Source organism: Passer montanus, unplaced genomic scaffold (assembly GCF_014805655.1).
Source record: "Passer montanus isolate IOZ18808 unplaced genomic scaffold, ASM1480565v1 scaffold44, whole genome shotgun sequence".
NCBI lineage: Eukaryota > Metazoa > Chordata > Aves > Passeriformes > Passeridae > Passer > Passer montanus.
In genome coordinates this window covers 1383199-1397930 of record NW_024369262.1, presented here as the reverse complement: position 1 = coordinate 1397930, position 14732 = coordinate 1383199, and the positions used below count along the sequence as shown (strand labels likewise).

The 14732-nt window shown below is 52.2% G+C and overlaps 1 protein-coding gene across 3 annotated transcripts in view; it reads left to right on the top strand.

Moving 5' to 3' along the window:
- AP2B1 (adaptor related protein complex 2 subunit beta 1) overlaps window positions 1-12961 on the top strand; it is a 76761-nt gene extending 63800 nt beyond the window's left edge. For 2 of the 3 annotated variants that reach the window (XM_039721034.1, XM_039721033.1), the window contains 4 exons: window positions 807-891; window positions 1630-1716; window positions 9626-9780; window positions 10799-11144. In XM_039721034.1, coding sequence (XP_039576968.1) covers window positions 807-891; window positions 1630-1716; window positions 9626-9780; window positions 10799-10873 — 402 coding nt within the window. In that variant the 3' untranslated portion in view covers window positions 10874-11144. Of the gene's footprint in view, window positions 1-806; window positions 892-1629; window positions 1717-9625; window positions 9781-10798 lie in introns of all 3 variants that reach the window. The other variant, XM_039721032.1, reaches the window with a different exon arrangement.
- Window positions 12962-14732: the final 1771 nt, after the last annotated feature.

The window sequence follows — 14732 nt, the reverse complement described above, 5'->3', positions numbered from 1 at the left end:
CTGTTTGCTCCTGCTTGCCCAGCAGCTCTCAGCCTGGGGAAAAGTGTTAGCAGAGATTAGTGGGGAACATGGCAAGTGTGTGTGATAAAGGCAAAGCAGATAAGGGCAAACTCCCTGGCTGGTGGAGTTTAATGACACTGAGAATTAAGTCTTTTGTCAAGTGTTGTTTTGTTTACCTCATTGCTCTCTAGCAGGGCTTTCTTCTTCCAGGAATCAATACCTTGCACATATTCCCTGTTTTTATTTTACTGAGGGAAAGGCAGAAATCTTGAGAGATGCTGCAAGGAAGATGCAGACAATGGACCCACTTGAGGCTTTCTAGAAAGTGTCTGGACTGAGGCAGGACTAACCAAAAAGGTGAAAAATAAGGAAATGAAGGTGAAAATGAAGAATACTACACAGGGATTTGGAGCTGGGGAATTACAGGAGTGGGTGATGAAGAAGCTGAGGGGCAATGTGACAGACTTGATAGCAGGTGTGTGCAACCAAGAGGTTGGGATGTAGCTGTAAGAAATGAGGAGAGGGAAGAGCAGGAAAGAGCCAGGATGCTGCTGTGAGCCCCTGAGTGGAACTGGCTCTGAAGTAGGACAATGAAAGGTTCACAGGAGAAGTTTGGGCAGCTTTCAGTGAAAATGGAGCAGGGGACTGGTCCTTTCTGGAACTGCCCTGAGCTCCTGCTCAATACCATCCCATTCAGAGCTGGCCTCTGCTCAGAGAGAGCACTCCAGGGTGATGAGACTGTGTGTGATCCCTTTGGTTTTCCAGCTGAGAGAGACTCTTTAACCTGCCTGTTTTTTCTGTGACAGGTGGCTGTGAAAAACAACATTGATGTCTTTTACTTCAGCTGCCTAATCCCTCTCAACGTGCTTTTCGTGGAGGATGGCAAAATGGGTGAGTGCTTTGGGGTGTGTGCTGAGCCTCCTGCAGCCAGGCTGTGCTCCCAGTGCCCAGCTGGCTGCAGGTGTCTCCTGGCTCTGTTTCACCTGTGCCATTGCACTTCAGCAGCTCTGGTCTGGTGGCCTGTCCCTGCTGTCCTGCAGCTCCAGTACTTGCCAGAGCCCAAGTCCCCTCCTCTCATTCTCTCAGCCAGACATTCTTCTCATTCTCTTATCCAGGTGGATCTGTTTTCTTTGAAGCTGATTTTTTTTTTTTGGTATTTGTTTGGGGTGGGGTTGTTGTAGTTTTGGGAGTTTTTGATGGTTTGATTTACTTGAATGGATCTAGGATTTTACCCCATCCCCTTTTCACTGGAATTTTTGTATTCCGAGTCATATTTGTTAAAGTTTTGTTTGAATTCATTGGAAGTTGCTTGAAAAGCAGCTTTCACTAACATAATCCTAAATGTGTGGATCTCCTTCCTTCTTGTCAGATCCTGCATGTTCTTGGCTTGTAAACAGCTCATATGGCAAAGACTATCTCTCTTTTGGGGGAGGCCAAAATCCATCAAAGCTTTGCTGCTTTTACAAAGAGACCGAGGTTGTTACAGGAGTAAATCCTGGATCTGTCCCCAGCAGGGCAAAAAGTTACCAAAAGCCCATTTGTGTGTCTACTTTGGAATATTCTGTGGTGTGTTAATGAATGCTGGGTCCTGTGAGGATCCCACAGTCTGAGGGGTTTTTTTGTTTCTAGAGCGCCAGGTCTTCCTTGCAACATGGAAGGATATTCCAAATGAAAATGAGCTTCAGTTCCAGATTAAAGACTGTCACCTGAATGCTGGTGAGTAGCTTCATTCTGCCATGCTGAGAGCACTTTTGATGTATTGCCATTAAAAATCACCTTATTAATACCACCTTAGTAAAATAAGCTGATGGCTAATGAAGATGTGAGTATTACACTTCTGAATAGCACAGACTGGGATCCTAGGGCTTGTTTCAGTCAAAAACTTCAGCTGGGTCCCCATAAAAGCACATCTAAAATCCCAAGTCTTTGATTTGACCCATCTTTTTCTTCCTTTCATTCTGGACCTTGTATTCTTGTTTTCCCTTTTATACTTTGCTTCCCTGCAAAGCTGCTCTTGAAATGCAGCTGAATATGGTGTTGGGGCTGTTCAGCAGCTCTGTCCTGCTGCTGTGAGTTCTGATCAAAGTGTTCCAGCCCTACTGCATCACCCTGGGCCACTCACTTCACCTTTTGGCACCTTCTTTCTTCTTTCTTTATGAAATATTTAACCCTGCAGACACTGCAGGGTGTTGGGTGTTTGAGGGGGACAGGCCATATGGGAAGGGTGTGCTGCTGTTAGCTGAGATCTTGATGCATTTTGATCATGTTTGGTCCTGTTCAGTTTCTTTGGCTGTAGAATTGCCTCTGTGAGCATCTTGTACGTGTGACCTTACTACTGCTGAAGGATAAGGGAGTGTAGAAGAGTGGAATGGGGCCAGCTCAGCAGCTCTGCTCCTGTTCTGGAGGTTCTGGGCAGGAGCCAAGTGATTCTACCAAAAGCTGCTCTGTTTCACAGATGAAAGAAGTGTCCCTATTGATTACCAACCCTGTAACCTTTTTATTCTCTCATGCCTGCTATTACACAACGAACACCCTCGTGCTTCAATAGCAGACAGAAACCATGGGTCTCTTTGTACTCATAATTATTACTATTTTGGAATATAAAAGCTGGAGCACGCAAGAGGAGGGGAAAAATAGCAGCTGTTGGACCTTATGACTTGATTTCACTGTGGGGTTTCAAATGAGAACAACCTCTGTGCCTCCCCCAGTCCTCCCTCTGCTCCTGCCTGAGCTTGGCATTGCCTCTCCCCCTGCACTGCAGAGCTGCTGCTGCTGGTGCCTTCTGCCCTGGCCATGCCCTCCTGCATCCAGGGCTCTTGATCTCCAGTCAGAAACACTGGGAGCTGCTCATTTTGGTGTTGAGGTGCTGCCTGGAAGGGGATGTGGCTGAGAAAATTGGCAGTCCTGCAGCCTGGCCTCCCCCTCCTCCCTCTGGAAGATGATGTTATGAAACATGGAGTGACAGAATGCTCCCCATTCCAAAAGGGTTTGCCAGCTCAGGGCCAGACTGCTCACCCAGGCCTGGGATGCCCAGGGAAGAGCAGGTTACCAGCTCTCAGGGAGAGCAGGGAACACCAGGCAGTTCCTGTCAGTGGGATCTGCAGCCTTTCCCAGCAGGAACGTGGCTGCAGAACCTCTCCAGAGCACAGCCCATCCCTGGGGGTGCTCAGGGGAGTGCAGGACCTGCCAGCCTCTTTGGCAGAAAGTGGGTCTCACCTCATAAACAGATTCCAAACACTTCCAGCCACTGAGGCTTCTGTTTCTGTGTTTCTGCTGCCCTCACCACCTTGCAGCTCCTCCCTGCCCAGGGCTTGGGCACGGGGCAGGCCAAGAGCTTGCAGGAGGGAAAACCAGGGAAATCTTGTGTGCTTGCCTGAGCCCCTTGTATTCTTTCTACCAGTGCAGCCCTGACTCAGCCTGCTCACCCTGATTTCCTACAGGCAGTAACCTCCTCTAGCTCAGACTGTCCTAAGAGCACCAAGCCTTGCTTGCACAAGGATCAGCCAAATCCCAAACCCATGGGTGCTGGGGTTCCAGCATCCTCAGGGGTGCACATCTCTCACAGCATGGCAAGTGAGACACCAGGGCAGAGGCAGAGTAGGCTGGGTGAAATCTGGCAGGAGCTGAGTCCATCTTCTAGTTTGCACCAGAGCAAGGATGTGTGCTGGCCGTGTGCCTCAGGAGGGTGATAATTTTTAAAGATTCATAATTTTGATTGTTTAAATCCAGTCAAAATAGGCTTAAGACTATCCATTTTCCAGGAAGAGCAAGTCTGTATATAAAATCCTTAGGAACTTGGTCCTTGTGGAAGAAGGGCTGGTTCCTGTTCAAAGACTCTCCTACAGGAGATGTGTAACCACAATAAAGCTCTCAATTTGGGCTATCAGTGGTTGTGGTGTTTTTGCAGGTTTGCAATGCACTCGTGGCAGAGCTGCACAAAACTCTGCAGGTCCCAGCAGCTCCTCACCAAACCTGGGGAGAGGCTGGGTTTGTGCAGCCCTCCAGCACAGGGAACAGCTCTGGAGCACTGCTGGCTCCTTGGAGTGAGCTGTTATCCCTGCTGGGATCTGCTGGGATCAGTCATTCATCCCTAGCCTGAGCCCACCCACAGGTGGTGAGTGCTCAGACACCATTCATGCCTCAGCTCACTGATCCCAGCCCAGTGACGCGAGTGCAGCTGGAGCTAAAAATACTCAGCTCCCAGAGCTGTGCCCTGACACAGCTCCAGCACCACTCAGAGCCTGTGGAGCAGCTGCTCAGGAGTGTGGTCCCTGCACCTCAGAGCTTGCCTCTCCTGCTCCCAGCTGCAAACAGCCTTTGCTTTCCTGAGTTCTCACATTGTGCTGTGTGAGGAGCAGGGCTGAAGCTCTGTGCAGACATCCTGGAGGCCCTGCAGAGCAGTCAGGCAGGGGGTGCTGCTCTTCCTCAGTGGAGAAACTGAAATTTGAATTTCTGTCTCTCTAAACACCCAGCACTTATTCCCTATTTTTATTTTACTGAGGGAAAGGCAAGAATCTTGGGAGATGCTGCAATGGAAGATGCAGGTAATGGACACACTTGAGGCTTTCTAGAAAGTGTCTGGACTGAGGCAGGACTAATCAAAGAGGTGAAAAGTAAGGAAATAAAGGTGAAAATGAAGAATACTACACAGGGATTTGGAGCTGGGGAATTACAGGAGTGGGTGATGAAGAAGCTGAGGGGCAATGTGACAGACTTGATAGCAGGTGTGTGCAACCAAGAGGTTGGGATGTAAGAAATGAGGAGAGGGAGAGACTGGACAAGAGCAGGAAAGAGCCAGGATGCTGCTGTGAGCTCAGGAACTGGCTCTGAGGTGAGTTAGGCTTGGCACAGGGATTAGCTGGGGGCTGGGATTTGATCTGTCAGAAAAGCAGTGTGTGAGTTTCTTGTACATCCAGAGCTGTCTGTCACAGTGCAACAGTCACCTTACAGCACCTCCTGTGCAAACTGCAGACTTCTCTCCAGGTTATTGCTTTTCTTCTTTCAAACAAAAAGGAGATAAACACAGACAGCAGAGAAGCTTCTGGAGGAGTCTGTGCTCCCAGGCCTTTGTAGGTAAAAGATCCATCCTGTACCCACAAGACAAGCAAAATAGGATTGGTTTGAGCTTTGGTGGCTTGTAACAGGGATGGCAGAAAAAGCTCCTGTCCCTGGCAGCTCATGCCAAAGCACTGAGCAACCAGAAAGCCTTGGCTGCTGCAGGCAGCCCAGAGCATGGCAAGTGAAGGCAAGGATAAGGTGCCAGGCTGTGGGATGAGGAGCAGGTCCCTCTCTGTGGGAAGTGGGGTCTGATCTGTGAGCTGATCTGTGTCTCCACCATCTTTGCTTCCAAAAAAAGCAGATCCTGGACCTTTGAAGGTATTCCCACCCTTCCCCAATGACTCAGGGAGAAATGAGTGCTTAATTCTGGATTTGGGGCTGAGGTTCCCAGTGGTGAGAGATGGACCTGGCCTGAGGCTGTTCCTGAGGGCTGTGGAGGAACAAGTCCCTCTGGAGCTGTCAAGGTGTGCTTGGGATGCCCTGCACATCTTGAATTCATCAGAGCTGTTCCATGCATCAACCTCTTAGGAAGAGGTTGGGATAGTTCCCTGGAGAAAACCTCATTCAGAAATAATGAAAACACAAGGTCGTGGTTATAGCCCAGCATTCTCATCTCTTATTAATCCAGTGCTAAATTAATTGATTTGGGGTTTTTTTAATGAAAATACACTAATCTAGTGCGTGAAAATAGATTCCTTAACTGTTATAGCTGAAATATTCTGGGTGCTGTTGGTGCAGCTGAGGTTTCCCCTGTAACTGAGCGTGCACTGAAGCTCAGTTTGCCTTGTTTACACTTTTTTTTTTTTCAACATGCTAAGTTTGACTAAATTCTAAAGGATCACTACATTAGGATATGCAAATCAGATGAGCTAAATGTTTTTCTTTTTCCTAAACACTGCTTACCCAAACCCACAGAGTGAAAGAGGATGAGCTGACTTGCACATGGAGAATTCCTCCCATTTAATGCCACTCCATCAGTTGCTGTGCTGTTCAGCACAGGAATTTTGGTTTTACTTGTTTATCACTGCTCCACAATTTGGTGTGAAACAGCAGCTTTCATGTCTGGAGTTGAACATGGCTTTATTGGTATGCAGTGGTCACTTTGTTTTTCTCCCCCCAAATAATTTGCTAATGCCAATGCAAAGAAAAATTGGATTTTATTTTGATGAAAAAAAACCTGGGGGAAAATCATACACAAGCTTGCATGGTATGTTGTTTTTTTTTAATCTTATAGCTGATAGTTTAATAAATTACAGAACTGGTGCATATTTCATGTCTTGGAAATGAATGTAGTGTCAGAACATTGCCCCAAGTGCCTCCCCACTGGATCAGCCTGTGCTTGGTATTTGAGTGCAGCTCTTGGCTGGATGCTCAGAACCATTCAGGTGCTGCTAGAAATGGCACAGGGATGATCTGGGCTAACACAGCATAAAATATAAGCATTGAATTGTACTTTCTGATACAGAGTGCTTGTAGCAGATTGCCACGAAGGTCAGACAAGGTGTGTGGTCAGTGTTGGCTCTGAGTTTGCCTGTCCTTTGTGCAAACCCCCTGCCAGGTGCTCATCTTGGCTCTCTGAGTTCAGATGTAAAGTTCTCAAGCTGGTAGGCAGAAGATTTAAGCTCATCCTTTGCTTTACCCAGGAGAAAAGTGCTGTTAAAAAAGTACTGGGTCCCTTTAGGGCAAAGGAGGGGACCTGTGAGCTGTTCCTCCCCGTGTCCCTGTCTCCATGTGCAGTGCTTGGCTGTGGGACTGAGGGAAAGAATTCTGTTCAGGAAGGAAAATACAAGGAAAACAAACCAAACAAACCAGCCCTGAGAGCTGGGCTGATGTCAGAGGCTTCCCTGGCCATGGTGAGGGCCAAACCTCCCTGTGTCCTTCCCTTGTGCTTCAGGAGGGTTCTGAGAAGAACCCTTGAGACAAAAGAAAGTTGCTGTGCAAGGCCAGCTGTGGCTTGTGCTGCTTTGCTGAAGGGCTTGTGTGCTCTGCTTTGCAGAGTCCCCAGAGTCACCCAGCCCTGCTCCTGCCTCCCTGGGCTCTGGGGCAGGCTCAGCTCCCTGCTCCCAGCAAGATCTGCCTGGGTTGATTTTATTTATTATTTTTTTAAGGCTGTGCTGTCACATGGCATTAGCGGTCCTGCCTTCAGCCAGCCACAGCCTGCCACTGTTGCTTAGCAACTCTGATGATCTCCAAAATCCAAATTGCTGATACTCCAGAGCACAGGAGGGATGGGAGCTGCTACCTAGGGGGAGAGGGGCTCAGCTCTCCCCAGGCCTCAGATCTGTGCTCAGAGAGGGGGCAGGAGGGTCAGGCAAGGCAAGCATCAGCTCCAACCTGCTCACCATTGCTCTGGCTGAGGCAGGACATCCTTTGGTGGGGCTTTTTGTCCTCTTTGGAGGATAACTGAGGTCAGGGGAGCAGAAAATAGGCTTCCTAGGTTTGCCCTGCCTCACTTTCCCTCTCTGTGTCCTCCCTACAAACACATTCCTGCTCTGAAATCTGCCCCTCAGCAGAGGCTGGGGATGTTTCCATGGCAAGAGAAGCCATCATATGAAGATTTTGGTGTAAGGGCAGCTCCTTTGTGGCTGTGTCTCACCTGCTGAGCTCCCTAGACACAGCTCTGCCATCACACCCCGTGCTGGGGTAGCAGCCAAAATTGCAGCTTCTCATTCCAACCCTGCATCCCTGCTCCCCAGGAAATGCCTTTACTCCAACAGCACCTCCCAGCAGAGGGGAGGCTGCTGTGGCAGGTGTCAGGGTTGCTGGGGAAAGTCCTTGCCAGCAGTTCCACCTTCAGGATGCACATCCAGAGGGGTGAGGTTTAACCACAGCCTGTCCAAATGGGGCAAACAAAATCCCATTTAATACCAGCAACCCTCTCAGACAAGGATGTCCTGCCTGAGCCTGTGCTTGTGTTGGACACTGTGCCTTCCCAAGGGCCTGGGGGCTGCTCTTGATGCCTTGGGAGCATGAGAATATGGGAGTTGGAGCTTCATTGCTGGTGGTGATGTCCTTTCAGCATGGATTCATCCCAGCCAGGCTCCCTGTGAGCAGGGGACTGCTCTGCACTGCCCATTTCCCAAGTCTGGCTGAGTTTATTGTGGAGAGGAGGAGTATGGGTGGGAGGAGGAGACAGGCAATGAGGGGTTTTAAGCAAAAGATCTCATTAGTAACATATATCAGCCAGTTTCCATAGTAACTGGGGAAGAGAGGATGCCTAAATCTGAGTGTGTCTGGGTAGCTGCATGCCTGAACCATCCTGGACCTGCAGGGAGCTGCTCTGGAGCAAAGGGGTGCAGCAAAGGGTCCAGGCTGCCCTGGGAAGAGCCAGTGTATCCAAGTGTCTGCACCAGGGTGTGGATTTGCCTTTTGTTTCCTCCTCCCACCATTCCCTGGTGCAGGAACAGCTCTGCTGTCCTCTCTTCAGTCCCTCAGCACAGGCTGGTGTCCCTTCTCAGGTGTGGCACCCTGTGGATCTCTGTGTCTGTAGGTGCAGGGATGGATTGGAGCTGCACAGTCACTTTGTGCTGCTCCTCTGCTCCTGTCCTGCTCTCTGTTCTCCTTAGATGGATCCCACATTTCCAGTCTCTGGCCTTTCAGTGGGAGTTGGTTTCAGGCTGTTTCTCTCCCTCGCTTTTGGTCAGTAGTGCCCAGCCTGCTCTGAATGACCCCGCACAGATAAAGTGTTAAATTTCTCCTGCTGGACACCAGGAATGGGAATTTGCCAGTGATGCTTTGGGATCTTCCACCCAAAGTGTGACTGTGCCCCTTTACAGGCATCCACAGCCTGATGTTTGCTCTGTGCTGAGGAATCCCTTGGCATCCAGGGCTGCTGGTTTGGGTCCTGATGTTATATATTTGCCTGTTTTGCTTTTCTCAAAAAGTCCCTTAGAAATAATGTGTGTGACAGTGACACCCATCCAGGTGTGCAGATGAAATCACACCTCATCTGCAAGGGCTGAGGTCAGGCTGTGTGTTCAAACTGTACCACAGCCCTGTGATGTCTAGAGACTAGACAGTGTCTGGGGGTGGTTTACCCTTTCAAGTAATTGCTTTTTTAAAAAGGGAAAAGATTTTTACTGCCTTGTAGGACATTGATATGGCCAGAAGTGTCTGTGTGTGAGTGAAGTAGGAGGGAGCTCTTGTGGCTGGGACAGGAACCTGAGCAAGCCTCAGGCTGTGATCTTTGTTCTTTTCCACCTTCATCTTCTGACTTTTTGGCTGCCTGGAGGTGGATGGGGGTTGTAGAGGAGGCAGAGTCCTCTTCCCCTCTGAGCAGCCTTTAAAGTCTCACCTTGATCAAGTCCTGAGTAACCCAGGGCAGTGAGAGCCCTGTAAAATGGGCAAATACTTACCAAGAGATCACAGCCTGAAGGGAATGAGGTGGGTCCATGGAGAGAACTGGATTTTTTTTCTCCTTGTGTCATGTGTGCTCCTGTCCCCAGGGAAGGAGCCAGCATTTCCCTGTGCCCTTGCATCCTGGGAATGCTCCCCAGGGCTCTCCTGTCTCTGCAGATGATGGGTCTGAACTAACAGATGCCTTTTTTTTCCTCCCTTCCCTCCAAAGACACTGTCTCCAGCAAGCTGCAGAACAACAATGTCTACACCATTGCCAAGAGGAACGTGGAGGGGCAGGACATGCTCTACCAGTCCCTGAAGCTCACCAACGGCATCTGGATCCTGGCCGAGCTGCGCATCCAGCCCGGGAACCCCAACTACACGGTGAGGGCTCCCAGCAGAGGGCAGGGCACAGCCTGGCCTCCTGCTGCCTCGCCCACACACTCAGCCCTTCCTCCCTGCCCTTCCTCCCTCCCTGCTCGCTCTGTGCTGAGGGAGATGCTGTTCATTTGGCTGGAGGGGTGAGGAGGTGAGGAGTGCTTAACGTGGGAAAAGTGAGGAGCGACAGAACTGCCCTGCTCTGTCACCAGTGAGCTGGGACAGCGCCTGCTCAGCAAGGAGCAGTGACTTGCCAAGGTTACCCAGAGATAAAGCCAAGAGATATTAGCAAGGAAGCATTGCCAGGGTGCCCTTCCCCCTCTTACAGACAAGGGGAAATTTATGCCCCGCCGTGTTCCCGGCTGTCTGTGGCCCTGTGCTGGCACCAGCCCGGGGCTGGTGGGAAGCTGCTCTCTGTCCTGCTTCATGCACCCCTGTGACTCTTCTCTTTGACTTCACTGCCCTTCTGAGGGACCTGTGTGTCTCTGGTATTAGAGGATTTATCTCATGTTGGAAGCTGTGCCAGGAGTTTCAAGAGAAATCTGTGGTCTGGGGAGCTGCGGGGTGAATGTGAGCGTTGGAAGGTGATTTAAAGTGTTTGCACAAGGTTTGATGCTGCAAGCCTGGTCTCAGCCTGATCTTTGCTTTAGAGAGGAGTGACAGCCAAGTTTGTGTCCATCAGGACTGAGCAGCAGATCTTTAGAAGCCCTTGGGTTTAGTGCTGTGATTTGCAGCCTGAGGACAAGCGCAGGTCCCTTGTCTCAGTTTGGGACCATGTCCCCTTTTTCCTCCTGCCTGTGGGGCCGCCTACATTTGCTGATAATTTGGGAACCCCACAGTGGGAGTTTGCTTTTGTTTTCCTCCTGCTTTCAGCAAGCTCTGAAAGGGCAGTTTGAGGCTGATGATGAAGAAAGCAGGAGAAATATTCTGTGTGATTGTCAGCAGCCGCGTCCTGCCCGTCCCCTGCTGCCCCTGTGGCCGTGGCAGGAAGCTCCAGCACTAACCTCTCCTCTCCTCTCCACAGCTCTCCCTGAAATGCCGAGCTCCAGAAGTGTCCCAGTACATCTACCAGGCCTACGATGCCATCTTGAAAAACTAACAGGAGGTGGAGCCTGTGCCTCACCCTGCAGAAGGAGGGGGGAAAGGGGTCCCCAGAGCCTCCTTCAGCGCCAGCGCAGGGAAAAGCACTCGTAACTGGAAGCAGCTGTATTCATGTGTAGGATTTCAGTCAAAGGCACTGATTAAACAAGGTAGCAATTAGTATCCACGTGCTAATGATGATAGGGAACAAGCCCCTTTGGTATTTTTAGTGTCCATGGAGTTTGTAACCACTGCTTCAAACTACTCCCATGTGCCCCTCGCCCCTCACTCATCCGTTCTCGTGGGCTTCTCTCCATTTTGTGCCAATGTTCAGTGTTTTCTAAATGGCTTTAGGTGTAGTTCGGATTTTGTAAAATAACTGCTCATTGGAAAAACACCGAGCAAAAACCACACAGCTGCTCATTAAAACAAGGCAAAAGTGTCGAAAACATAACACTGCACTTTATTTTATATTTTTATACTTTTTTTTGAGGTTTTCTATTGTAATTGGCTTAAAGAGAAGGTGATTGCAAGGAAGTCTTGGGAGCCCTGCAGGGGCATTGGGCTCTAGCAGGGTGAGCACAGCCTCGGGGAATTAGGAACAGAGCCATCAGTGGGGTCCTAGAGGGGGATGGAGCCCTAAGGAGGGGTTTTTATTACTCTTGTGCTGGCTTTGATGGTGTTTTCACTCCAGCCATCTCCCTGCCTCATGAGCTGGTGATTTGAGGAGTGAGGCTGCTTTTGTGTGGGGAGCTGCAGGCCTGGAACAGGGCAGGGGTGGATGAAATGAAGGACATGAGCCTGCTGTTAGAGCAAAAGGCTCATGCCAGAGCTCCTGGTGTGGTCTCTGCATCCTCACCCATGTGCAGCCCCTCTCCCTCCCGTTCTTTCTGTGCCTGCTGAGGCCAAGCTGCCTCCTCAGCCATCCCTGAGCTGTGCCCCCCTCTCCCAGTGCTGGCCCTGGCAGTTCCCAGGCTCGTGGTGGCACATCCAGATGTGGCACTGCCACTTCCCCGGTGGGGCTGCAGTGTCAGCCAGGCCCCCACAGAGAGGGGCTGCTGCTGGCAGTGCCCCAGGGTGCCAGGGGAGTGGAGTGGCTCTCCCTGTTGCCATGCTGCCCCCAAACCCCAGGCTGGGCATGGTGGGAGATGGTTTGGGCTCGGCAGTGTTTGCTCCCTGCCTGCCTGGGGCACTCAGCTTCCAGCTGGGCTGGGTGGAGCAGCTCATGGAAGGGTTTCTCCTGTTAGCAGCTCCACTCTTTGTGCCCAGACACACACAGTGGCCAGAGCCAGCCAGGTTCCTGCTCTGATCCCTGTCCCAAGCAGCCCCATGCCCTGGTCCCTCTTTTCCAAGCTGTCCCTTAGAGCCAGGAGTGTTTCCCTTGCAGTCCACAGCTGTGAACTCACCCCACTGCAGCCACCCAGCAGTGAAAGCAAAGCCTCCTGCATGTCCCTGCTCCATCCATAGCTTGTCCTGCTTAATCCAAGCCCCAGTCCAGATCAGCCTCTCCCTCCCCAGCATGCTTGGACATCTCCACCCCAGCTAACAAAGCTCTTGCGTGTAGCAACCCCCCTGTTGTCCTTTGAGATGCCACTTTCAAAGTCAGTAAATGTTTCACGGTGGGAGCTCGTTCATCAGGGCTCTGGCAGTGGCTGCAGCCAAGAAAGCAGTGCTGGGAAAAGGTCCCAGTGTCCCAGCAGGAGCCAGGAGCTGCAGCACCCTGAGGAAGGTGCTGTCCCTGTGCAGGAACCCCTGTGCTCTGCTGGGGGGAAGAAAGTGGGGCAGAGCTGGAACACCCCAGCCCTTGAGCCTTGCCCACGTGTGCTGGGAGGCGATTTGCTCCAAGCCCTGCGGGTGTAAAAATCATTAACGGAGCAATTAGCAGTGATGCTGTGTGGGGCGGGGAGGAGAGCGCAGCTTCGGCGTGGGGAGGGGCTGCTGAGCCCCCTTCTCCTGCCGAGTTCCTTCCCAGCCTTTGGGGTGGGTGTCAGAGCCCGGGGCGGAGCCGGGGCTCGTGGCTGGCGTTCCCTCCGCCCTGCTCGTTCCCGTTCGTGCTGCTCTTCAGGCTTTCCCTGCCCTCCGTGTCAATAAAGTCATTTCCAGCAGGCTCTGGCTGCGTGTGGCTCTGTGGGAATGGGGAGAGGAGCCATTCCCTGGTGCTGGCTCTGCCCAGGGGAGCAGCAGGGCTGAAGGCTGCGTTTGGTGGGAAGGAGACTCTTTGCTCCCCAGGCTTCTTCTCCCACCAGCCACTTCTGCAGCACAGCACCCCTAAATCTGGGGCTTGCAGGAGGAGGTGGCAGCAAGTTTCCTTGGTGCTCCAACAGCTGCTTCTCCTCATCTCAAAGGGCAGCAGGGACAGGCTCAGATGAGGAGCAGGAGATGGATATAGCCACTTAGCCCTTTTGGGGCTCCAGGGGGGCTGTGTGTAGCGTGACCTGTTTTTCCTGTGGTGAAATGGTGAAATCCTGGGAGTCAGTGATGTGTTTGGATTGCTTTGCACTGGTGCTGCTGTTCCTCAGAGGGCTTTGCCATCTCTGGTCCCATCTCAAGCAGGATGGGCTGCAAAACCTCTGTGCCAGGCCAGAGCCAAGCTCAGTACTTGAAGTGGTCAGAAGTCCAGCAGAACAAGCAGCAGGTTTGGGGGTGTTGCTCTGGAGCAGGGTAACCTTTTCCCTTACCCTGTCCAGCCTTGGCTGAGCAGCACCTGGATTTTTGGGAACTTCCACCCTCTGTGGAAGGCAGGTACCATACCCACCAGTATGCCCTGCACTGGATGGTTTTGTGTTAGAAGCAAGTGCACGTGTCAGGTAACAATGACAGGCTGGCTTGGGGTCCCTGATCTTGCTGTTGTGTCCCTTCCTGCATCCCTGGAATGCCTGGCAGCATCATTCCCTGCTGGGGATGGGCCTGGAGCAGCATTTGGCCCCACAGGAACAAAAGCTGCTGTGGGATGCTCAGGGCTCTGCCCTGTGTGCTGCTGTCCCTTCATGTCCTGTGGCAAAAGGAAAGGTTTCATCCTCCCTCCCTGCTCTGCCAGGGGCTCCTGGAGAACAAACTGGTCTTTGCTGCTGCTGTGCCCTGTCAGCAGGGACACGCCAACCCCCTGGGAGCTGGCTTTGTCATCAGCAGTGTCACCCGTGGGGCTCAGGGGACACAGGTGGTGCTCCCTGAGCTGGGAACTGCCAGGGGGGATTGGTCCCCAGAGCCTTCCCTGCTCCCGAGGCCACGCTGTGGGACAGGGACCTCCTGAGCTGCTCCTTGCTGCTCTGCCTGCAGTGGGGGCAAATCCCACTGTGCTGGGTGGGCTCCCCAAAATCCTGCTGCTCCCACTGGCCTCACACCCACCCTGCTCCTGCCAGTGCAGCTCCCTGAGCCATGGAGGGCTGTGGGGGAGGCAGGGACTCGGGAGGAAGCAGGAGCTGGCCACAGCCACCAGCTCTGCCCGTCCCCTGCTGCCACCTGCACACCAGGACGCAGGAGCTCTTGGATGGGTGGTTTTAGCTCTGCCTTGCACTCGTGTCGCCGAGGCTGGGATGAACCTCCCAGCCAGCAGGGACATGCCGGGATCCAGCCCCACTCCCCTCCCCCCGTGCTCGTGTATTAAATTTCACGCATAAAACTGCAACTGAAGAGCATCTCGGAGGGAACTGCTAAAAATAGCCGCGAGGCTGGAGCCCGAATTGTGCGGGAGTTCATGTGCAGCCCGGTCCCTGCGCTCTGCCGGGAGCATCCCCGGGCTCGGCGCTGCTCTGTGGCCGTGCGGGGAAGGGGAGCAGCGGCTCGGGCTGCTGACAACCCCGGGGACACACAGATATCTCGGGCAGCTCTGCAGGGAAATACCCCGATCTCTGCCAGCCCGGGTGCAGCGCGGGACACGA